We start from the raw sequence: 24,556 nt of genomic DNA, 5'->3' as shown, positions 1-24,556 counted from the left end.
TGACTCAGATGTGTGTTCTGCCATTGCTTTATGATGGCAGGATGGTACTGACCGAATTCCAGACCCGTGGGATTGTAAATGTATGGATATAGTTGGGTGCAATTCTGAATTGGTTCCGACTGGCTTTCTCAGAGAGGAAATCAGGTTTCTGCAATTTCTAATGCTTTTTTTTTTCTAATTTTTTTTTACCCATGGTTTTTCTGTATTGTCTTGTTTTCTGACATTGATCTGTAATATCTGGACAATCTTGAGATATCTCTGTGTAATTTCACTGCTCTCTTCTTTTTGATTTGTGATTTTTTTAAATGTATGTCTTGAGTATCTGTGATAGCTTTGTTGTATGTATGAATGTGCTACAAGTGAGAAAATTAAGCAAGTTATTTCCTGCTCATTTTCCTTTTCAGTTATTTTTTTCCGTTAGCCTTGCTTTGCTCTTGTTCCTTGAGACCTTGTGGATCCACCATCCCCAGCCCATTCTGTTGCCCCTTCCACCACCAGGAAAAGACGCTGTGTTGTTTTGGTCCTGATTACATTTTGCCAATATCTTTTTTGATTTCCATTTTACTTTCGATGTTTTTTCATTCACATCAAAGATGATGAGACAGAGTCGACAGAAACATCTGTCCTGAAAAGCCACCTGGTTAATGAAGTTCCCGTCTTAGCCAGTCCGGACTTGCTCTCTGAAGTTTCTGAGATGAAACAAGATCTGATCAAAATGACGGCCATCTTGACCACAGATGTGTCTGATAAGGCAGGTTCCCTCAAAGTGAAAGAGCTGGCGAAGGCTGCTGACGAGGAGCCAGGCGAGCCGTTCGAAATTGTTGAAAGAGTTAAGGAGGACTTAGAGAAGGTGAACGCAATCCTGCGAAGTGGCACCTGTGTCAGAGATGAAGGCAGAGTACAGAGTTCTCAGTCTGAGCGAGAGCTAGAAGAGGAATGGGTCATTGTCAGCGATGAGGACATCGAAGAGGCCAAGCAGCACGCACCTGTAGACGTCGCTGAACATCCCTGTGTAGAAGTCAGAGTAGACAGGGGGACCAAGGTCAAACCAGAGAAGGACTCCACTGGCTTAGTGAACTACCTTACAGATGACCTAAACTCATACGCCTCTCATGAAAAGAAGCCACAGACAGCTCAGGAGAAGTCAGGGGAGACGAGTCAGGCCCCAGCTGTTGGCAAGAGCTCTGAGACTCACAAAGGGAAAGCTGCGCCAGCAGAGGAGAAGCAGAGTGCACAGAAGCAGCCCAAACCGAGCCTGGTGATAAAGAAGCCAGTGCGGAGGAAACTAAAAGAAAAGCAGAAACCAAAAGATGAAAGCTCCCAAGGCAGTGAAGAAACGACCGACCTTAAGAAAGGTAGCTCAGAGGAGTCGGTAGATGAAGAGCGAGGCCTGGCCCCCGAGCCCCTTCCCACTGCCAAAGCCACCTCTCCTCTGATAGAAGAAACTCCTATTGGTTCCATAAAGGACAAAGTCAAGGCCCTCCAGAAGCGAGTAGAAGATGAGCAGAAAGGTCGAAGCAAGTTGCCGGTCAGAGTCAAAGGCAAAGAGGATGTGCCTAAAAAGACCACGCCCAGGACACACCCAGCTGTGTCACCTTCTTCAAAGTCATCTCCTTCCTCTAAAACAGACCGGCACACTTCCCTTTCTTCCTCTGCAAAAACTGAAAGACACACGCCAGTGTCACCATCAGGCAAAACGGAGAAACACTCGCCCGTGTCACCCTCGCCAAAAACCGAACGACATTCACCAGTATCCTCAGGTAAACCTGAGAAACACTCACCCGGATCCCCGTCAACAAAAAATGAAAGGCATTCCCCTGTGTCATCTGTGAAAACGGAGCGACACACACCTGTGTCACCTTCGGGTAAAACAGACAAACGTCCCCCAGTACCGTCATCTGGAAGAACGGAGAAGCACCCTCCTGTGTCACCCGGGAGAACAGAGAAACGCTTGCCAGTTTCACCGTCTGCCAGAACCACAGAGAAGCAGGCCCCCATGTCAACTGCTGGGAAAAATGATAAGTACCTGCCTGTGTCCCCTGGGAAGACAGAGAAGCAGCCACCCGTATCTCCCACCTCCAAAACAGAACGAATTGAAGAGACAATGTCTGTCCGGGAGTTGATGAAAGCGTTCCAATCAGGTCAGGACCCATCGAAGCACAAGACCGGACTCTTTGAGCACAAATCAACAAAGCAAAAGCAGCCACAAGACAAAAGTAAAACTCGGGTAGAAAAAGAAAAGGGGCACACAGTAACTCAGAGAGCAGAAAGCCAGACAGTCAAGCGTGGCCAGAGGTTTCCAGTGACAGGTCCTTCTGAATCCAGAAGGTTCCGTTCTTCCACCATCACTGTTGGGCTCAGGACAGAAGATCCAGTTAGAGAAAGGTTTGAGAAAGGCCGTGTTATTAGAACACCTGAGCCAATTCCGTCAGTGGTGGCAGATGGAAGCCCTCGGGGCAGTGAGACCCTTCAAGACAAGATAGTAGATGAGCAAGGAGACACGGATCTTCAGATCAGCCCAGATAGGAAAACCTCCACTGACTTTTCTGACGTCATCAAGCAAGAGTTAGAAGACAATGACAAATACCAGCAGTTCCGCCTCACTGAGGAGACAGAGAAGGCTCAGATTCAGTTAGACCAAATAATCACAAGTCCTTTCAACACAACCCTTCCGCTAGATTACATGAAAGACGAGTTTCTTCCAGCTCTGTCTTTACAGAGCGGGGCTTTGGGTGGCAGTTCTGAAAGCCTGAAGCAGGAAGTTATAGCAGGCTCGCCTTGTGGCAGCCTGATGGAGGGCACCCCTCAGATCAGTTCAGAAGAGAGCTACAAGCATGAGGGCCTAGCAGAAACCCCCGAGACAAGTCCAGAGAGTCTTTCTTTCTCACCAAAGAAAAGTGAGGAACACATTGAAGATATGAAGGAAACCAAGGTAGACACACCCACAGAAAGTCATTCAGAGACAGAGCTTCCTGTAACTAAAGACATTCCTGATAGTTCTGAAACACAAGGTGCTGAGGTCACTGGGAATTCAGAATCCTCCACTGAGCATGGTCAGAAGGAGGTCACCCAAGATGCTTCCCAAGGTGTGTGCTCCAAACAAGATGGTTGCCCTAGTAGCCACAGTGTATCATTAGCCAATGAAACAAGCCAGGCGTTTACTGAGAAGGGGTCTTGTGATGAAAGTCAGCTTCCACTTGTTGGTTCAGCTTATAAGACCCAACCAGAAAGTGAAACTCAGGAATCCGCAACTCCCTCCGAGGTGACAAAGACCTTCCCACCATCTGATGCTTCTATGAAGATAGGTGAGGGAACAGAACCAAAGCCCCAGGGAGCCGTTAGAAGTCCCCAAGGGTTAGAACTTCCACTCCCTAGCCGGGATAGTGAGATCCTCAGCCCAATGGCTGATGAATCATTAGCAGTAAGCCACAAAGACTCTCTAGAAGCCAGCCCTGTGTTGGAAGACAACTCCTCACACAAGACTCCCGATTCTCTGGAACCCAGTCCTCTGAAAGAGTCCCCTTGCAGGGACTCCCTTGAGAGCAGCCCAGTGGAGCCTAAAATGAAAGCAGGAATTCTCCCAAGTCACTTTCCTCTCCCTGCAGCTATGACCAAAACAGATCTTGTTGCCGAAGTGGCTTCCATGCGTTCTCGGCTGCTCCGAGACCCTGATGGCAGTGCTGAGGATGACAGCCTTGAACAGACGTCCCTCATGGAGAGCTCCGGGAAAAGCCCCCTCTCCCCTGACACACCCAGCTCTGAAGAGGTTAGCTATGAGGTCACACCCAAGACTTCAGATTCAAGCACACCGAAACCAGCTGTGATTCATGAATGCGCAGAGGAGGAGGACTCTGAAAACGGGGAGAAAAAGAGATTCACCCCAGAAGAGGAAATGTTCAAAATGGTAACCAAAATTAAAACGTTTGATGAACTTGAGCAAGAGGCAAAACAGAAAAGGGACTACAAGAAAGAACCCAGGCAAGATGGATCCTCCTCGGCCTCGGACCCCGATGCTGACTGCTCAGTAGAAGTGGATGAACAGAAACAGAAGGAGAACATGGCTGATGAGGGTGAGGTCCCTGTACTGGTGACTTCAGAGAGCAGAAAAGCTTCCTCCTCCTCAGAAAGTGAACCTGAACTGACACAGCTAAGTAAAGGTGCTGACTCGGGACTTCTGACAGAGCCGGTTATTCGAGTGCAACCTCCATCTCCCCTTCCATCCAGCATAGACTCTAGTTCCAGCCCTGAAGAATCCCAGTTCCAGCCTATCGTTACCAAACAATACACTTTCAAGATGAATGAGGATATTCAAGAGGAGCCGGGTAAGTCAGAAGAAGACAAAGATGGTGAATCTAATTTAGCTGAAGACCGTCAGACTCCTTCTACTGATGGTGTGGATAGGTGTTACGATGATCTGAACAGAGAGACCCATCAGTCAGAAACCTGTGATGGCCATGGTTGTGAGGCTCTGAGCCCTGGTGACTCAGCCACCCCTGTCTCCTTAAGAGTTCAGAGTCCAGCATATAATGATGTTGAGGAACAGCTGGCCATTGATAAAGAGTCACTGTTTCTCCAGGAGCCTTGTGAAAATGACCCAAAAGGAAGAGAGCTTGATCCTTCTGATGTGGAATCTGCGCAAACAGATTTCCCCAGTGATGGCTCTTGCTCGTCTTTGTCGCATTGTGCGGTGTCTAAAAGACAGGAATCAGTTAAAGAAATACCCTCTCCATCTTCCACTGTAAAAGCAGAGGTCACAATAACCACTCAGACTTTGGAGAACACGTCAGAGGACTGTACGACTGAAGACTTATCTCCTCCAACTCAGACGGATAGGTTTGACATGAACGGTCCAGTGTCTGACCTAGCTGAGGCTGATGAAAATTCTGACCCTCAAATAACCAGCCCTTATGAAAACGTTCCTTCCTCATCATTTTTCTCTGGTGAGGAGAGTAAAATCCAAACAGATACCTGTCATGCCAAGGTTGTTTGTTCACCGGAAGTGTATTCCGTTGTCATCAGATCCTCTGCTGAGGATGCAGTAACGACAAACTCCTCTAGTAGTACTGTCTCAAGCCATGAGTCAAATTTTGAGAGCCGTGGCCTAGAAACTGAACCGGAGCGAAAAAGTACCTTGTGGGGCAAGCAGGCAGATGAGCCTCTCTCATCTGGAGCCTCCGTGACACCAAATGCACCAGCGATCGTCGCTGGTGAGCAAGTGAGCAAAGTCATCATCACCAAAACCGATGTGGATTCTGACACCTGGAGTGAAATCCGCGAAGACGATGAAGCCTTTGAAGCTCGAGTGAAGGAGGAAGAACAGAAGATATTTGGTTTGATGGTAGACCGACAATCCCAGGGTACCACTCCCGATACGACTCCTGCCAGGACCCCAACTGAAGAGGGGACCCCAACGAGTGAACAAAACCCATTCCTCTTCCAGGAAGGCAAGTTGTTTGAGATGACCCGAAGTGGTGCTATTGATATGACAAAAAGGTCCTATGCGGATGAAAGCTTACCCTTTTTCCAGATTGGTCAAGAGTCCAATGAAGAGACTGTCTCTGAAGACTCGAAGGAAGGAGCCACAGGGGCCGAGCTGCCTCAGCCGGAAAACACAAATGAGTCACTGGAACTTTCAGACTCCAAAGAAGCCGTAGATGATGAGGGAGAATTACTTCCCGATGATGTGAGTGAAGAAATAGAGGAATCACCGGCCTCAGATGCTAACCTTGATGCCCAAGTGATGACTCCCGCTTCCACTGAACTGCCCGCAAAAGAGCCCGTCTCCACAGCAGCGGAGGACCTCCCCACCATGCAGTCTAGTGATACATCTTCTCTGAGCACTGTGAAGCAGCTATCTTGCCCTGCCTTCCCTCAGCCCGTTGTTCAGATGGACTTTTCCACAGTCACTAGGTCTGTTCATTCAGACCGGGATGATGAGTCCCTAGATTCTTCTCCAGAGGAACAGAAGTCTGTGATTGAGATCCCTACTGCACCCATGGAAAATGTGCCTTCTGCCGAAAGCAAACCTCAAATTCCTATGCAGACTGCCTCCGCTTCGGTCCCAGTCCCTCCATCTGCAGAGGATGAGAGCGCATTTTCTGATGATTTCTCATCTGGTATGGATGAGGAAAGTAAGGAGAACGACACAAAACCAAAGTCCAAAATCCCCATCAAAGCACCCACCCAAAGAACCGAGTGGCAGCTCTCCCATCCAGACACATCTTTCCAGAAGACAGCTGTTCCCCCGGGACAAGACATGCTAAGCAGAGCCCCAGATGGTAGAAGCAAATCTGAATCAGATGCTAGTCCTTTGGACGCTAAGACCAAATACCCAGCAAAAGCCAGAAGTTACATTGAGACGGAAACAGAGAGTCGGGAGAGGGCAGAAGGGTTCGAGTCAGAATCAGAAGAAGGGGCCACCAAACCAAAGCTGTTTGCATCCCGCTTGCCAGTTAAAAGCAGAAGCACCCCATCTTCCAGTAGGACAGGCACGAGTCCCACAAAGGAGAGTAGGGAGCATTTCTTTGACCTTTATAGAAACTCCATAGAATTCTTTGAGGAGATTAGTGACGAGGCTTCCAAATTAGTGGACAGGCTCACACAGTCAGAAAGGGAGCAGGAGCCACCTTCAGATGATGAAAGTAGCAGTGCCCTGGAAGTGTCAGTGATTGAGAATCTGCCACCTGTTGAGACTGAGCATTCAGTTCCCGAGGACATCTTTGACACAAGGCCCATTTGGGATGAGTCCATTGAGACTATGATTGAACGCATCCCTGATGAAAATGGCCATGACCGTACTGAAGGTATTTGCCAGCCACTGGAATTCCCTGTGCTACGCATGTCATAAATTCAATAGAGATTTTTTTTTGGGTGTGTAATGTATGTTTTATTTTGTGATTTGTGTCTCATTTTCTTTAAGCTTTCTGTAGTGGTTAATGTGTTTGTGTAAGCCCTTTTTGTGTTTTGTGCTTTTTCTGTATACTCTTGTCTATGAAACAATCTCAAGATTGAGTAATGAGAATGCTTATCAAAAACATAAACATAACCAAGCACCGGGGACCTTGCCTTTCTTTAGCTGCTGCACGTAAAGCCATACAAGCTTTGAGTTTTGTTGTTCTGAAGTTCCAGGCTTGACCTCAAGTTAAATACTTTCGCTTTTACACCTGAGCATATGGGTGTCGCAGAACAAGGCCTCAGTGCTCCAATCTCTCATCTCTGTGTCCTTTCAATAATTGGTACGTTCAATTTTGTCATGATTAGGAAGCCCTTTACTCAAAAAGATTGCTCACATCCTGAAATTCTAATTATTGTTTGTGGGTCTGGTTTTCAATTCAGAGAGGTTGGCTTTCAGATACCATGGTAACCATATTAAACAAACAAACCTAAGGTAAAAAAAAAATCGCTCTTTATCTGTGAAGTAGACGGATGGTGAACTGTTTAGATGAGATTCAGCAGACAACAAAATCTCAAACTTTGCACGATGTAACGGAATGATGGCTCTTGAAACCGTGAAGAAAGGAAACCACGGGTGACTCTGAGAGGTCACCGGCAGACTTCCACTATCTCTAAATGAAGACTTGCTCCTAAATTTGGGTGACGTAGAATTTCTTAATATTGCCCATCAATCTACAGCAGTTAAATGGACTAGGATGAATTCTAGTTTGTGAGAGGGAGCGCTCCATGACTTTACTCAGGAACAGGTGCCAGAAACTCTGCCTCAGAAGCAAATATCCTACCAGCCTGACAGACCAAGTTAAAGTGCCTTTCTCTTGTATTCTTCCAAGGTCAGTAGGACAGTGTTGTTCCTGGACAGGCTGGTCGGTCCAAGCATGACTAAGATAATTCTTCATGCTTTCTTTCAGGCGGGACCTGGTGGTGACTGGCACCTCCACAGGCTTTAGCAGTAGAGCCCAGCCAGTCACTCCACTCCTGTATCCCATTTGTGATTTTTTTTAGTATTTCATGTGCAAAATGAGCATGCTTACATGGGCCATTTTTTTTCAAAACTGTAAAAGGAAAGCCCTGAGATAACTAGACATTCTGTTCGGTTATTAGTCTTCATTAAAGGGATATGGAAGCAGATGGTTCCCACGATTCACCACATGGGATTCATTTTCCCATTCTACCCCAGAAATCAGAAAACACACCACTTCGTATGACCGACACCATGATAGCTAATTTGTGCAACTATCAGATATTTGGTCAAGTGACTCCCTTCCTTGGATGATCAGTTCTGTGGTTCCCTTGCTGTCCCAGATACTCTTTGGCCATTCTGTTTTTGACCTTCTGTAGATCCCCAAGATGAGCAGGAACGGATTGAAGAGAGGCTGGCTTATATTGCTGATCATCTTGGCTTCAGCTGGACAGGTAATTTGTGTGATCCAGTTTTTGGTTTTTGTTTTTTTTTTTTAACAAAAATACTCAGTTAAAGGTTTTTTCTTTATCTTTCTTGAGGAAGACTATAAGGAATAGTGTGAGGAGAAATCTATGAGCTGAAGAAACCAATTGCCATTGCTAATGGTGCAGCCTGAGAGAAGGGTTAGCAACAATTATGGAGTGTTGAGCTTTAGATTTGAAGATTTTGAGAATAGCCCTGTTTACCCATCCTCTTATAGTTAGCTAAACTGCAGGAAGATGCCCACGTTTCACACAATTTTATTCAATTTTTATAATCTTTTTTTTTCATGAGACAGGTTCCAGGCCAACCTGGAAATCACTAAATACTTTAAACTGGCCTAAACTCATGGTAAACCCTTCTGCCTCAGCGCTGAGAAAACAGGTGTGAGCTACCAAGTCTGGCAATTTTCATAACATTAGAGATTTCACTAGGGCTGCTTATTTTTGATGTTTGATGTCAAGTGTCTTCAAGTAAATAATACTACTAGCATGTGTTCTGGGTGAATGTTAAAGCACATACAAATGAGATGTGGTTTATTTGCGGTAGGGGTATTAAAGTATAGCATATATGCTCAGCAATTTATTAAGAAAAAATGAATTCTAGTATCCATATTGTTATTTATAAATCATGATTTATAAATTTAAAATATATTTTCATCTGCCTGTGGCTTAATATTCAGCAATATTATAGACTACCTTGCTTTTATTTTTATTATTTTAAACTCTGATTTGGTTTCTTAAGTATTACTTGAATATGCTTCACCGAGGCAAACAGTGCAGAGTTAGTACCAGTTTCTCGAAGATTTGGAAGAGAGTAAGAACCTATCTATTCTCAAAGATTATTGATAACTTGGAATAAATAACTTGAAGCAGTAGAAATCACCATTTTCTCACTTTTGGTAATTTTAGGATAATTCTCAAATACCAGATGTAAGGATTTAGAGGCGATAATGTTACCAAAATATCACTGGTTGGCATATTAAATATGTATTATTTGCCTTAAATATGTATGCAATAACACGTACTAAGTGCGTCAAGTATAAAGGTAGCAAAAATGTAAACTTTATAACCAAACAGAATGAAAGAAAAATCCAATACATCAGTAAAATAGAATTACTAGATCAAGGATATTTTTAATATTGAAGATACCAGGTAGACAAAAGAAACCCTTTGCTTTTACACACAAATGCTTACCTACACATTACAATAGTGTGCACAAGCATCAAGTATTCATATAGAATTTTAATAGTAGAATAAAGAAACTTTTTGTAGGAGATAGTTTGAGACAGGGTTTTTCTACGTAGCCCTGGCCATCCTGGAACTTCCAGTATAGACCAGGCTGGCCTCAGCTCACAGAGATCTGCCTCCTTCTGCCTCCCGAGTGCTGGGGAGGATTAAAGGTGTGCACCACTATGCCCAGCTTGAAAAAAATAATCTAATTTACTTCTACCCTATGCCGATCTCCATTTACATGTTACCGTTACTCCTTTGTAATTAATGCTATATCCAATTTTAAGGAAGAGAGATTGTTAGTGCTAATGTACCAAAGGTGTGTATGAGTCACTTCTAACCTGAATGCTCATAGCTGCACAGGATCGTATCACTTACAAATCATGAAGCAAGATTTGTAAGACTGTAAGATTTGTACTGTTGTTGTTTTAGAATTAGCAAGAGAACTGGATTTCACTGAGGAGCAGATCCACCAAATTCGAATTGAGAACCCCAACTCCCTTCAAGACCAGAGCCATGCACTGCTGAAGTACTGGCTGGAGAGGGATGGGAAGCATGCCACAGGTAGGTGGGGAAACGCCCAGGTAGAGGTGTTATCCCAAGGCGAAAGTGGATGACCCAACGATTCCATTCTCACAAAATCAGTAAGATAAACTGCTGAATGTCATCATTCTAAGAACCACTGCTAGTGAAGGACAACAAGCTGCTGTCATTTTGTAGAATAATATTGTTCCAAAAGAAATCCTGCATGGTATGTTTGCGAACAATGCCAAGTATTTGGCAGTGCTACCAGTGCCAGCTGCTAATGGCAGGATCATGGAGACCTAACAGTTTCTCAGTATTTGTTAATGGGCACAGTTGTGTGGTCATAACTATTTATGGGTGGTGTACTGCCTGCAGATCATGTTACTGTTCCTCTCTCGCAGTTTAGGTATATGGGGGAGGGGAAGCAAGTAGCTACTCTAATGATGAGTAATATGGTTAACCATGGCTACCATACACCTTCAGCCCTTTCTCTCAAGTCTCTGTGAAGATCTGCCTTCACATCATTTGCTGCTTGTTTTTCTCCCATATCCTTTTTTAGCAGCACTGGAATATTTGGCCAATTAAAAACAGGAGGGTACTCCATTGAACTTAAGAAACCAGATAATCAACAAATATAGTTTAATATAACTAAATTCCACACAGTATTTTCTGATAGAGCTGAAGTCTCTGTTTCTGCCTAGAGTTCACATTGAGCTGAGCCCTGTGGCTTATCTGGCAACTCTGCTTTCAGGGTTTGTAGTATGTAGTAGGGTTCACACATTGCTATTTGCCTCTCTTTATGAAGGACCTAGTTAGGCATCGCCAGGTTCTGATATAGATACCAAGAACTTAGTATAGCCACTGAGTGAAAGATCCCCCAGAGAGGACCTCTCACATGTAAGGAATGCGCCTTTTCTCTACTTTCTCAGATACTATCCTCATTGAATGCCTCACCAAGATCAACAGGATGGATATTGTCCATCTCCTAGAGACCAACACAGAACCCCTGCAGGAGCGCCTGAGCCACAGCTATGCAGAAATGGAACAGACCATTGTACTGGACAACAGTGAAGGTCAAGTGATGTCTCTTGGCGGTAGGGGATAATTCAGGAGCTGCCTGCATTTTTTTTTTTAAGGCAACAGACTATAGCCCTTGGTGACAATGTATTTGTTTTCATTCTACCTCAGTCTCTCCCAGTCCACTTGGTAACTCCCTCTACTCAGTCTTTATTGTCTCCCTACCATGGGTGCCTCAACCTCGTACTTTTTCCTCAGTCTCTTGAGGAACACTTCTGATGCTTACTTACATCAGTTGATCTGTTTTAACCACTGAATTTTATGTTTTGCACCAAGACATCATTGCCAGTCACCCTGTGGCTATTAAGCACTACAGTCCATCAGCATCCCACTTTGGTCTTTATTTCTGAATGGACGGTTCTTCAGACCTGCTGGAGCCTTTGAGCACTAGCCCTGGGACCTTTACATATGAATTTATACTGAATTCATTCTCACTTGCTTGTCTCTCCTCCCCCATTCTTTCCCAAGTTCGACCCTTCTTACTTCTGCTCCTTCTCTCTGGTTTCTGCTTTCACTCCTTCCTTCAACCCTTCCTCAACATTTCATTTCTCTTCCCCTTATTTATTCCTACTTGTTGGACACACTTCAGATTTCCTAGAAACATTTATAAGTAAATCTCTACACTTTTTCACCATAGAATCCACCAAGATGAGGTGTCTAAGTGAGCACACTTTACCTTTCTTCCTGCCACATTAACTAAGTTCCCTTATTTGCTAAAGCTACTGTATCTTTTGTGCTGAATTTTATCCTCTATCTGATCGAGGGCCTCACTCCTTCAGATATCCATTTGGCTCTTATAGTTGGAGCCATGTCCAATGCCTTTGCACTTTAAGAGTCCTGTCCTTAAAGGAAAAACAATGTGCATAGGTCTTCTGACCCTGTGTAGTCCCCTCCCTGGGTCTGTTTTGTTTCTCTATCCATTTTGTAGGAAATCTCTTCAAGAGAGAGGCTGGGATGTCCCGTTTCTTCTTCTTGTCTCTTGAGACCTTTGTGTGCTATTCCAATCCCTTTGTAAAATGCAGTAATTGTTTTCTCATCACCAAATCCTCCATGTTCAAATTGCTTCACACCTTGGTAGCATATGATGAAAATAATTAATCTCTCTCCTTTTTCTTCAAACCCAATTTTGATTTTTTTTCATTTCCTTCCCATATTTCAATCTGTCTCAGTCTCTCAGTGACTCAGCATTATTCTGGATGTAGTGGGATTCCTTAGCTCCACGTGAGCACTTCTACATAAAAAGAGCCCTGAATGCAAGGTATTATGGATTCTTCTTCCTGCTTAGACTCTATGACCCGACTGTCACAGGAGATAACTGCTTGCCATTAGGGCTCCTTCAGACACATCACTGAGGAAGTGGTTTTATAGTTCACTAACAGGCACCATGCATCTTCCCTGGGCTCCCCTAAGTGGTCAGCATCCCAAAGTCACCAGCAGCATCTCTTGTTCATCTCTCTAACAGATACTCTCCAGCAGGGTGTGGGGCAAAGCATTCCTTGCCAAACAGACCCCTACTGTGAGTAAGATTCCTGAATATTTTCAATTATTCTTTCCTACAGGGTTTTCCGTACTTCAAGAGGAGCTCTGTGCAGCCCGGCACAAGCAGAAAGAGGAGCAAGCGACTTCCAAAGAAAGCGAGTCCAGCGACCACCCACCTATGGTCTCTGAAGAAGACATTTCTGTTGGTTACTCCACATTTCAGGATTGCATCCCCAAAACTGAGGGGGACAGCCCAGCAGAGGTGCTCTCTCCCCAAATGCACCAGGAACCAGTTCAACAAGATTTCTCAGGGAAAACACAAGACCAGCAGGAATGCTAGTGAGTTTCAGAAGTCTGTTAAATGCATTTCCAAAGAAAAGCTGCCATGACAGGGAGCGTGGTTTTACACAGGGAACGTCCAATAATCTCAAAGTGACTCAGCTGTCACTATAAGCTGTGCTGTAGAAAAAGTCAAACAGTCAAGATACACAATTGTGATGGTCTTGTGTGGCACCGTCCTACCTGAGCCAGACTCTAGTTCGCGACCTTGAACAATCCTCAGTGCTCCAGGTTTCCATATCCATATCTAAAGATCATGAAAATTATATACAGGTTACTTATTTAACAGAGTCGGAAGCCAGGGATAAGCCCGTGAGTCACTTTTACAGAATGCTCCTTGCTGGCCGCAGTCATTGCAGTCTTGTAGGATTTGTATCTCGTTGGAATGCTACCACATTGTGCCATGGCTGCCTGGGAGTTGGAAGAGTGACGGTGTAGGAAAGGCAGCCCATGAGTGCTTCAGCAAAGCTATGCAGCATCTGAACATAAAGCCATCAGCACATTAGAAAACATGCAAACAGAATGCAGTATCGTTAGTTCCAACCGGGGCAGAGTTAGAGTAAGGATAGGGAGGCGTTGCCTGCCTGAAAGAAGCCTTGGAGACTTGTTTAGCTCAGGACTTTACCAGGTAAAGGAGAGAGCTGCCTGGGGACACCGGCTGTCCAGGAGAGAATGACTGAGGAGAAGCAACCTTAGTGTGTCAAGAGCTCACAGCCCAATACTTCCATTGACAATGAGTCTTGGTCTCTTGTCACTGGAACATGAGAATAGATACGAAATGCTTTATTCCTCTCAGGCCCCTTCCTTCTTCACCTGCCTATCGGGTCCAAGGGACAACCTGCAGAAAAGGTACAGGAAAGAAGGCTGGGGGAAGTAAAATGTGGGAACACCAGGACTGCCAGAGAGGCACTCGGGTCATTTGTTTTCAGGACAGAAGGGTGCTGGATACAAAGCAAGGAGCAGAAAAGGGCAATATGTTCTCATTTATAAACTGAGGTTTGGAGAGGCTACCAAAGAGTGTCAGTGTCAACAGGTCCTTTCATCAGATAATAGATATACAATTATGCTCCCCTGGGTTTGTAATTATACTAACTGCGAATTTTCTTGCTTTCTTCAAAAGCATTATCTATAAATATTTGTCCTGTGAAACTCAATTGTTTTTCATCCTTGTCGCATATGGGCATCTCTGTGTGTGAGCATCCTTGGGTACATACTACCTCCGCTATCACAAAGAGAAATTTCATTTTCCCTTCCAGTGTACCTGAGTGGCAAGTTGACTTTTCTGTTTCAGTGTGACAACATCAGGGGCAGAAGGAGCAGAGACTCAAAAGGCCACAGAGGTTCCTGGCTCTCTCTGTAAGACTCCTGAGGACATCAGGACCCCTCCTGAGGATGCCAGGACCCCTCCTGAGGATGTCAGGACCCCTCCTGAGGATACCAGGACCCCTCCTGAGGACGCAAAGTCTTGCCTCCAGACCCCAGTGACTAGCGAGCGTGGTTCTCCTATTGTACAAGAACCCGAGGAGGCTCCTGAGCCCAAAGAGGAGAGGTCTCCAAGGAAAACCAGCCTGGTGATAGTCGAGTCAGCAGACGATCAGCCACAGGTCTTGGAAAGGCTCGACGGTGATGCGGCTTTTCAAAAGGTCAGGCTTCCCTTCCTCCATGTGTCCTTCCTCACCTGTGCCAAAGCTATAAACTTTCTGTTTCTATTGATGGTTCTTTAATTTTTTATTTTTTATATAAAAATAAAAAGACTTGTCAGATAAGTTAAACTGGAACACAGGAAACGCCTAAGCGTTGACTCTGTGAGAACTTGTCAATCTAGAGGAAATAGTACACAATCTCAGTGTTAACTGTTGTACTACAAGCCCAGATTTCATTGTGGCAAATCCTGCTAAGAAAAAATGAACTGTAGTAGCCACCAATATAGCCTACTGTTGAAAAACTAGTAGGGTTTTGTGTGATGGTGTTGATGAGCAAGTCTACCGAAAGTCTGCCAGTGTGATTCTGGGCCCTCAGGATGTGTGCGTTATCTAGAGATCAGAGTTCTCACTGGCATACCTGGGTGGGTTAGCCCCCAAACTCTCCTCAGTGCAAAAAGTATAACTTTCGTTTGAATTTTTTTTTGTATGTGTGAGGGTTGAGTTTGTGCGTGTGTGTGTATGTGTGTGTGTGTGTGTGTGTGTGTGGTGTGTGTGTGTATTGTACACGCCACAGTACGAGTATGGAAGTTGAAGCTGGTCCTTTCCTGCTCCCTTGTGGAGTGTGGAGACCCAGTACATCAGGTCTCCACAAAAGAGCCTGTGCCAAATGAGCTATCTTACCAGTGCAATTTTCAAATTGGGATTCCTCAGGTTTGTTTTAGGAATAACCTAGAAGAATAACATTGTGCCTAAGTGTGTTGACATGTTTTATTGTCCAAATTCTTATCTGTGGCATGAAAGCGCATTATAGTGCGTCTTTTGTCATTATCAAAAAAAAAAGTTCATTCAGAGGGTGACCTCTGAGATCAGGATTTATCGAAAACCACACCTACAGTAAGGCGAGATCTGGGTGCACGGGCACAGTCTCCTGGCATCTATCTTAAAGAATGTGCTCATTCAGCCAGTGAAGTTTTATTCCACATTTGTCTTTGCACAAAGCTACTGTCTCAGGCTCTTGGCCTGACTGAATACTAGAAAAAGGTTTGTATATCTGTCAGGCTAAAAAGTTACCAAAGTTCAATGGAAAAAGTCATGGGCAATGTGAAATACAGGCTTGAAGGTTATCCGAAAAGTCCTACCGTCTGGATTGTGCAGACATGTATTGGGCCGAGCCACTGTGCCTCCTAGGGTTTTCACAGCCTCTTCTTAGCTCAATGAATTTCTAGTTGTCCCTCATCTGCTTCATTTGTGAACCCCTAACTTCTTACGACACTAACCAGAACATGTAATTTCAGTTACTATTCTTGCTGACCATATTTCTAGCAGTAGGTTCCTGATTGTATTTAATATACAATTTGTTTTTTAATTTATATCTTTTTCTTTAGAAAAGAAGATTGCAGAGTTATATCTTGGGTATTTTGAGACATTAAGCCAACTGAATATATTCTTTCCCTTTAAAAAAAAAATGTCATGCCAAGCTGAGTATGGTGGTCATTCCTGTCAGCCCAGTGCCCTGAAGGCTGATGCAGGAGGATCATAAGTTTAGAACCTGTGTGTGATACAACATTGCTTGATTTTGTCAAAAAAAAAAAAAAAAACTTGGAAGGGAAGAAGTGAGGAGGAGAGGGGAGGGAGGGGAGGGGAAAAGAGGAAAGAAATCACGTTCCCTTAGGAAAAACTGACTCTGACTAGGACTCCTAAGGCATATTTTCTGATCTAAAATTATGTCCCTAGCTTCATGTCTGGCTTTTGATCAAGCTTATAAATGAGAGTATTCTCTCAGCCTCTCTGAAAAAATGAATCTAATATTACTCAAAGCCTACAATTTTTGATGCCAGGAAAATGTCCTATTAACCAATAGCTTAGGGAAATTTGACTTACTGGAGAAAGCTCTGTTGCAAATAGGAGCTGTCCCCTATGTGGGATTAGAGTCCCTTGTCCAGTCAAGGCCACTCCCTGGGTCACAGTATTTAGTGTGCTACTTAGTCCTGTATTTTCACCTAACTTTTATTAACTGTTTTATGTACAGAATGTCTCCTTGGGACCAGTTTTGACTGGTAGCTTCTCCAGTTTCTCTCAGATTGCAGAATTTCATGATTCTGAAAACAGTAAGATTGCATACTTGTTGTGGCTTGAGATCACCACACATTTATTTTTTTTCTCCTGATGATTTTCCACCAACATCTCCCTGCATAAAATTTCAGAATATGATATGGCTAAATAAAGCAACCAGCAGTAAAGTCACTCCATGGCAAATTAAACAAAGTGATGCAGCCAGGTGTGGTGGTGCACATCTGTAAACCCAGCACTCATAAGTTTGGGACAAAATGATTGCAAGTTCAAGTCAGGGTGGTCGACCAAGTGAGACCCTGTTTTAAAAATTACTTTTGAATCTGGGTGTGGTGGTGCACGCCTTTAATCTCAGGACTTGGATCTCTGTGAGTTCGAGGCCAACCTGGTCTACAGAGCGAGTTCCAGGACAAGCTCCAAAGCTACAAAGAGAAACCTTGTCTTGAAAAAACAAAAATAAATAAATAAATAGGAAAAAGAAAGAAAGAAAAGAAAAGTGAGTTCCAGGATAGTGAGGACTTTTACATAGAGAAACCCTGTCCCAAAAGACCAAATAAAATGAAAATTTTATTAAGGTTTTTTTTTTTTTTTTAATTAAAAAGAAAACCCCAAACAATGATTCTTACATGCTTCCACCAGGAGCTAACAGAGGAATTAGGGGAGCTGGAGGCCAGCTCTGATGAGGAGGCCATGGTAACTACCAGGGTTGTCCGCCGGAGAGTGATTATCCAGGTACCCACTATTAAGTTGCTGCACGTCGGGATGGTTCTGTCCTTCACTAAGAGAGATCTGGAACAGCAGAGACTGAGCATGCTCTGTAGGTTGTGCATGCGTGGCTGGTAGCTCCCGTCTTCCTGTCTCCTTTGTAAGGGAATGCAGAGCCAAGGGTGTTTGCAGTCCTCCTCCACGAGCCAACATGCAGAAGAAGGATTGGCTTCTAGATCTACCTGCCTCTCTTCTTGCTTATTTATTTTTGTTGTTTGATTAAGTTTTATCTAACTTTGGTGAGATTCTCCTGAGCATGTTTTTATTTATTCTACCTGCTTTTTTTTTTTTTTTAATTAATCAAACTGACAGGATTTTGCATCTCAGCAATACTTCACAACACGACCTCTGGCTTTCTAACATTCCTCACATCAAAAACACTTGGATGTAGCTCCCCAGGACCGGGCTAGACAATTAACATTTTTCTCCTATTGTTTAGGGAGATGATATGCCTGACATACCCCCAGAAACCGTCACAGAAGAAGAATATGTTGATGAGAATGGACACACCGTGGTGAAGAAGGTACTGGCCCGTGGCTCGATACAGGGCTGTTTTCATACGTCCTGTGTAAATGCTAGCACTAGTGTGGTACCCTAACTCAAACATAAGATAGACACATGGAATGTGTTTCAGGTTACCCGGAAAATCATTAGAAGGTACGTATCCTCTGATGGCATGGAGAAAGAGGAGATCACGATGCAGGGAACGCAACAGGAGCCAGTCAACATTGAGGATGGGGACAGTTATTCCAAAGTCATAAAACGTGTGGTATTGAAGAGTGACACCCAGCAGTCAGAGGTGAGGGCACCCAGCTCTGCAGAGCTTGTTATGTAGAGAAAGACAAAACATAGGCCAATACTTGTCAGTTCCCACCGAATCTGATTTTATGTGGTCATCATATGCATTGTCTTTGTTTGATTCTTTTCATTTCTATGTTGTATTTCATTCATAGTTGATTACGGTAGAGATCCGAGGTCATATTTTAAGAGAATAAAATCTATTTCCTGGCAAGGCATGTGTCATGAAGAAACAATGTCCAAATGTACTGTAGTTCTTGGTCCTCATTGGCACGCCAGCCTTCCGAGGGTCACCTTAGATGTGTGTTTGATGCTCAAGCTTCTGCATCTCATGGTTATTAAAATCATAATCTGAAAAAATTATGATCTGAGACTCTGATTTATTACTTCATCGCTTTCTGTTTGAAGGCTTGAGACCACCACATACACTGGATCTCTTAGACACAGAACTGGAAATTCTTATTGTTCTGTATTACTTACATCTTCAAAATCACATGATTATAGATGTGAAGCTGTATAGTAATCTACATTGATTTCTTATAGATTTTCAAGCTCTCCCTTCAGGGGTTGACTTTATTTTCATGTTGCAAAGAAATAAATTAATTGTGGGAAAGAGACCAATCTTAGGTTGCCAATCTCCATCGCAACTGTCAGCCTTTAAGAAATGTGGTTGGTCAGACTTTATTCAAATGGCCCATTAACTGGTTCAGTGCAGTGGTGATATATCATTAAAGAGACCAATTGATGAGATTTGTTCCTAATTACTGTTTTTATTTTTTAAGAAGGCCAGCATTACAACCATTTTATTTCACAGAAATGTCATTGCTTGTTCCATTTTGGCCATTGGGAATTGTCTGTTGTGTGTCCTTCATTCATTAGATGACCTTGGCTGAACCCAGCATTTTGTCCAGTACCTCACAGTTTCAGGCTGAACCAGTAGAAGGCCGTAGAGTGAGCAAAGTTGTTAAAACAACAGTGGTACACGGAGAAAGGATGGAGAAAAGGCTGGGGGACTCTAGCTTAGCCACTGGCCTTCCTTCTGCCAAAGAGGACTTTGAAGAGGTACAGAAGCCTTGTCTCATTTTGTGTTTGTTTTCCTTTGATGTACATTTTATGGTTGCTTTGTGTCTGGAAATAAAAGCATTTTGTCATTGTGCCATTTCATGCCCAGATTCATGGGAGGTGTTAGGATAATTCCAGAGACCAGATTTCCTTCTTGAACAATTTGCGTGGTGAAGTAGTATCTCCTCCGCCCAGAGGTAGTCATTCCTGTCATTCTTTAGAATGCAGGTTGCTAAGATTCATTCCTGCTGGGGCAGAATCTGACTCTCCAGAGTGGGGGCATGATTTTCTATGTCTGTTAAAATTATAAAGGCAGGGTGTGGTGGCTTAGGCTGGAAACACTGGCACTGCAGTGGCGAAGGCAGGATGCCATATGTTCAAAGCTAACTTATGCTACAAGATGGGTTCAGGCCAGCCTGAACTTCTTTGTAAATTAATTAATTAATTAATTAATTAATTAATGTATAATATTGCAGAATTATCTTAAATGCTTAATGTTAAATGCTATAATCTGTGCCCTCCACTGTACTTACTCACAGTAGACCTGGGGTATCCAGCTGTATTTTAGGGTGTGTATAGCCCGCACAAAGCACTGCATTTGATCCCTAGATACTAGAACAACCATAATAGTATTAACAAGTATATTTAAGTAGCATATTAATGTATTTGCATATTAAAAGTGAACTTTCTTTAAATACGTTTGGTTTTGCGCATTTGACTTCTTGGATGTCCACAAGGTGAACTGTCTGAGAGGTACACTGGACCCTATTTCCTACTTCTGGTTTTGTCTTTGATCATCTCATTTATCACTCAAGTCTCCACAGTCAGAAGGAGGGTGGCCAAACAAGGAGAAGATTTAGAGTCAGTCAGTATAGGTGTAAGTTACAAGCTTTTGACAAGGAGTGTCAAAGTATCTGTGACACCAATGGAAATTTTAGGATGTATTAAATAAACTCAATACCCATATGAGTTCAGAGGAGTTGTTACTTGCCCCGTCAGATACCTCTTTCTGTGCCACCAGAGTTAGTAAAGCAGTAGGCTAATTAGTAAAGCAGTAGACTGGCTTACTTTAATGTCCGTGGTCTATGAGTCAAGTCTTGTCTTCTCTCTTTCTTACCTCAGGCGTTGGGTTACACAGGTAGCCACATGAAAGTCCATTTCCCCAGTTTAGTAGAGAATGAAATCCTGAAGGAGGATGGATCAGTAATTAAGAGGTTTGGGTTAGCATGGGGTGATGCTTTGCCAACTAACATGATACAGATAGTTTCTAATGCTAGAAAGGAAAGGTAATGCCCTTCTGGGCTGCAGACTGCCCTGAATGAGAATGCACGGGTCAGGCGTGGGTGTGTCAGTGTGTTCCTCCTAGCATGTCCACTGATACTTACAAATTAATACTAAGACACAGCGATGGTGAGCCATTTGTTTATACAACTTGACTTTCTGGGTTTAAGCAAATTGCTAATACAGTTGGAGCTAAGCTGGTGGGGAATACCACTGTGTTGTCATATTTGGAGACCGTATAAAGAGAAATCTAATCAATGGCACAGTGATTTATTTGGCAACTAACTCTATCCAGCTCAGTCTTCCTCTATGCTGGCTTTGGATAGTAGCTGCTTTTCACTGTTAGCAAGTCCCATGATGCTGCATGTGTGTGCCAAGAAACAGGAGCCCAAGTTTGATGTTCGAGGTCCTGAATGTACAGTGTTGCCCAACGCTGATTTCGTAAGAGCATGCTCAAGTAGTAAGCAGCCTTCCCCACGTGTGTCAGTTAGCTGCCTGCCCCACTTCAGATCTGCTGTCTGAACCAGGCACCGCCTCCGTGGTTGCTTCTCACGTCTTTGGTCCCTTAGCGCCACTGTCAGCATCGGTTCTCCCCCATCCCTCCCAGCATCTCAGCGGGAGATGCAATGGGAACTTAAGTTATTGCTGTGCTTCTCATCTCATTGAAAAGGGGAGAGAGACTGTCCTTTATAGTCCCCCACCAGGCTATTTTAGGTTTCTGGAACCTGATAATTAAAAGAGCAAAATTAAAGGTTCTGTCACAGTCCCACCTTCTGCTCAAATGTGAGAAACAGTAGCAGCTATGAATTGGAAACAACGTAATTGGTCACCCAGAGCTTTCAAATGCCAAATGAATTGAGGATAAAATGCTTCTTCTGTTCTGAATGTTGAATCATTCAGATGAAACTATACAGCCTCTGCAAACCTTGGCATCCCAGGATCTTTGAACTGGAATAGATTTGGAGGGCAGTTGACTCCCTGTCTCCTTGCAGTGGTGGGCACAAAGCTACAGACAGTGAGGGACAACTTGCGCTCACAGTTCGCCAGTGTAGGACCCTGTGGTGAACACACTTGAGTGCACACGTTACTGAAATCATTTTATTGTATATATGCCTATGCATAAACATCTGCTCATATCCGCAGAAAACTTCTTAAAAAGTCCCTGGCTGTAGGTCTGCTCCCTGACATCAGAACTATGCAACCCTCTCCTAATCCCTGACAGAAAGAAACAGATATTTGCCTTTTGTGGAGTGAATGAGCAGAAAGGACTGGGAACAGCTAGAAATATACAAAATGATTGAAGTCACAGTGATAGAACTTGACCATTCCATCAAGAGGAACAAATTTAGATACACCATCAAGTGAAGGCATAATTTATGTAATATCTAAGAAAGTGAGAGAGTCAGAGAAAGAAGTGGGAAACAAGGATGTCCAAAGGAAAGTTGGAGTTACTTTGGCAGAAGTAAATTTTTAGAAATTAGCATAAGTTTAGAATGACCATGATTAGAAACTTCAGCTTCAAAACACTGGGTATTCATAAGAAAAATGCTTGGTCTTTCTTCATTTTCTTGGATTTGAAGATCCATGGCCTCCTGGTTATGGACCCAGACTCAGGAATCTTGGACCCTTAGCTAGTGCTTAAAAAAAAACTAATGTGGGGTGCCATTTAAATCCTCTAAAATCAGTTTTTCTTATTTGTTATAAGTATAGATAGTACATAAAATATATTCAACATGCATTTGCACAATAAAGCATTATTCTCATAAGTAGCCAGTGAGAAGGATAATGAACAAATTGCAGTATTTTTCAAATGAAGTCTCTAAAAAAATAAGAGTATGAAATAAAATAGTAAGTGACAGTGTCTTTTCTCCAGGTGCCCCAAGGGTGAGGAGGCAGGGAAGGAAGCAGCCTGCTGCCTGGCATGGTGGCATGCTGAGAATAACACACGTGGAGATCCTGGGGATGCTCCGGAAGTGTTGACCTTGGGAGTCATTTCCAGCTCCTTGCCTTTTCTTGCTGACTCTCAAGGAACCATCAGAGGCCTTCTTGTTGGTAGTCCCTGTCTCAGAGATTGGTAGAATATTTCCATTTTTAAAGAACTAAACCTCGTAGAATAGTTCTAATAAAACAAGACTTGGGCAAAATTCAGGCTGGGAAGTGAGTGAATTTTAAATGATTTTCTGAGCTTGTCAACGGTGCTTTTGGAATCGTTTCTTCAGATTAAACAATAAGGATCTTTTGGATTCTTGACCAAACTCTGAGTCATGGCCAGGCTTCTCATTGAGAAAATGTAATGAAGGCAGAGGGTCCTTTATTTGAAGGAATTACAAAAATAAATTTTAAAAATCAATATGTCTTGTTCCAAAACACACTTTTTAAAGCTTCATGAGTCGCTTCTGATAGGCGAGTCTCACTCATGACATATGTGAGAAGCACACCTGTCTTAATGACCTGCTGCCATTAAGCTAATAGGAATAGATGCGAGGCTAAGGCAGGAAGAGCACGGGTGTCCAGGGAAGGCGTCTGATTCTCTCATCTGCTCCCTGTAGGACAACAATGAATAAAGCCAGTACACAGAAGAGGGCTGTGGTGAAGGACCAGCAGGGGAAACGCATCAACCTGGAGCACCTGGAGGATGTCCCCGGAGCCCTAGACCAAGACGACCTCCAGAGAGATCTCCAGCAACTCCTTCGGCATTTCTGCAAGGAGAACACAACGCAAGAGGCCAAATGAGGAGCTGCCCAGTTCTCAGCAGAAACCACACACCTACTCGATATGCAACTTCCCATTTCCTCACTGAAGTAACCTAAGTGACCTAATTAATTCCTGGGATCCCGTGACATTTCCAGCCTCGGCAAATACACGGCATTTTCTTTTGCTTCCTTCTCCCCATCCCCTCTCTAACTATAAGCTAATTTGTGACCAAAGATAGCATCCTTCATTCTGGATGCTGTATCCACTCTTTTGAGCATCCGTGCTAACCTGGGAACTGGCGCCTCCCTTGTTCTTTGCTTCTGCCCCAGCTCCATGAAAATCCACTAATCAGAAGAACTTCACCTGCAGACTTCTTCAAGCGACAGAGGGGGATCCGCCCGAGGATATCCATGTATAATGTACATAGCTGAAATTCTCAGATGAACAACAGTAAAAATGAAACCACTGCCTGTCATAATTACACTGGGCATCACGGACTAAAAGCCTCTCGGGATTGCTGAACCACGGTTAATTAAGATAGCGCTAACATAGTCGAAGGGTAATGCAGTTCTCCAGAGGGAACACTTCAGACCTAGACACGTCCTTAGCACTTCCAGAGTAGCCATTGCTCCGAAAGACAGGGTCATAATCTTGAAGAATGATCCCAAGGAGCTGTTTCTAGTACTGGTCAGCCATGGCTGATGGCTCTCCAACTGCCACCCTGAGGGAGGGGACGAAGGGGGCACAGACACGCGGATGGAAACAATGAGGTATTCTGGTGCTAGAAGCTGCATGGGTGGTGTTCTGGCACTTTCAGGTGTTTTCGATTTTGGACACGTTGGCAGGGTATTTTCAAAGCTATAACTACTGTAGTTTTCCAGTGTTCATTGCTGCTTTAGCAAACCATGCTGTCTTACCGGTGGTACTTTCTTCTGGCCACTGCACTGTAGATAATTCATTGGAAACAAGATGTTCGCACCACAGAAAATGTTAAATGCTGTCACCATGTTGGAGTGGTTTCTTTTTTTTTTTTACCCCACCTCCAGATGTATCTCTTTTCTAGTACCTGCATGTGGCATTAAACACACACACACACACACACACACACACACACACACACACACACACGCAAAGCCCTTCTTATCATATTAATGGTTTTCACCCTGGGCTTTCACTTTCTAGCTACGTCTGCTTTT

At 43.7% G+C, this 24,556-nt stretch overlaps 1 protein-coding gene across 1 annotated transcript in view; it reads left to right on the top strand.

Annotated features, from left to right (window-relative positions):
• Ank2 (ankyrin 2) overlaps positions 1-24,355 on the top strand; it is a 227,539-nt gene extending 203,184 nt beyond the window's left edge. Inside the window, exons 40-52 of the mRNA XM_038310750.2 lie at positions 594-6,803; positions 8,293-8,367; positions 10,060-10,191; positions 11,082-11,225; positions 12,789-13,047; positions 14,339-14,441; positions 14,502-14,690; positions 17,400-17,492; positions 17,965-18,048; positions 18,160-18,324; positions 19,203-19,385; positions 20,508-20,599; positions 23,216-24,355. Coding sequence (XP_038166678.1) covers positions 594-6,803; positions 8,293-8,367; positions 10,060-10,191; positions 11,082-11,225; positions 12,789-13,047; positions 14,339-14,441; positions 14,502-14,690; positions 17,400-17,492; positions 17,965-18,048; positions 18,160-18,324; positions 19,203-19,385; positions 20,508-20,599; positions 23,216-23,399 — 7,913 coding nt within the window. The 3' untranslated portion in view covers positions 23,400-24,355. The remainder of the gene's footprint in view (positions 1-593; positions 6,804-8,292; positions 8,368-10,059; positions 10,192-11,081; positions 11,226-12,788; positions 13,048-14,338; positions 14,442-14,501; positions 14,691-17,399; positions 17,493-17,964; positions 18,049-18,159; positions 18,325-19,202; positions 19,386-20,507; positions 20,600-23,215) is intronic.
• The last annotated feature ends 201 nt before the right edge of the window (positions 24,356-24,556 follow it).

Source organism: Arvicola amphibius, chromosome 14, assembly GCF_903992535.2.
Source record: "Arvicola amphibius chromosome 14, mArvAmp1.2, whole genome shotgun sequence".
In the NCBI taxonomy this organism is placed as follows: Eukaryota; Metazoa; Chordata; class Mammalia; order Rodentia; family Cricetidae; genus Arvicola; species Arvicola amphibius.
Note: the sequence above shows the minus strand (reverse complement) of the source record. Positions and strands in the feature narration are given on the sequence as shown.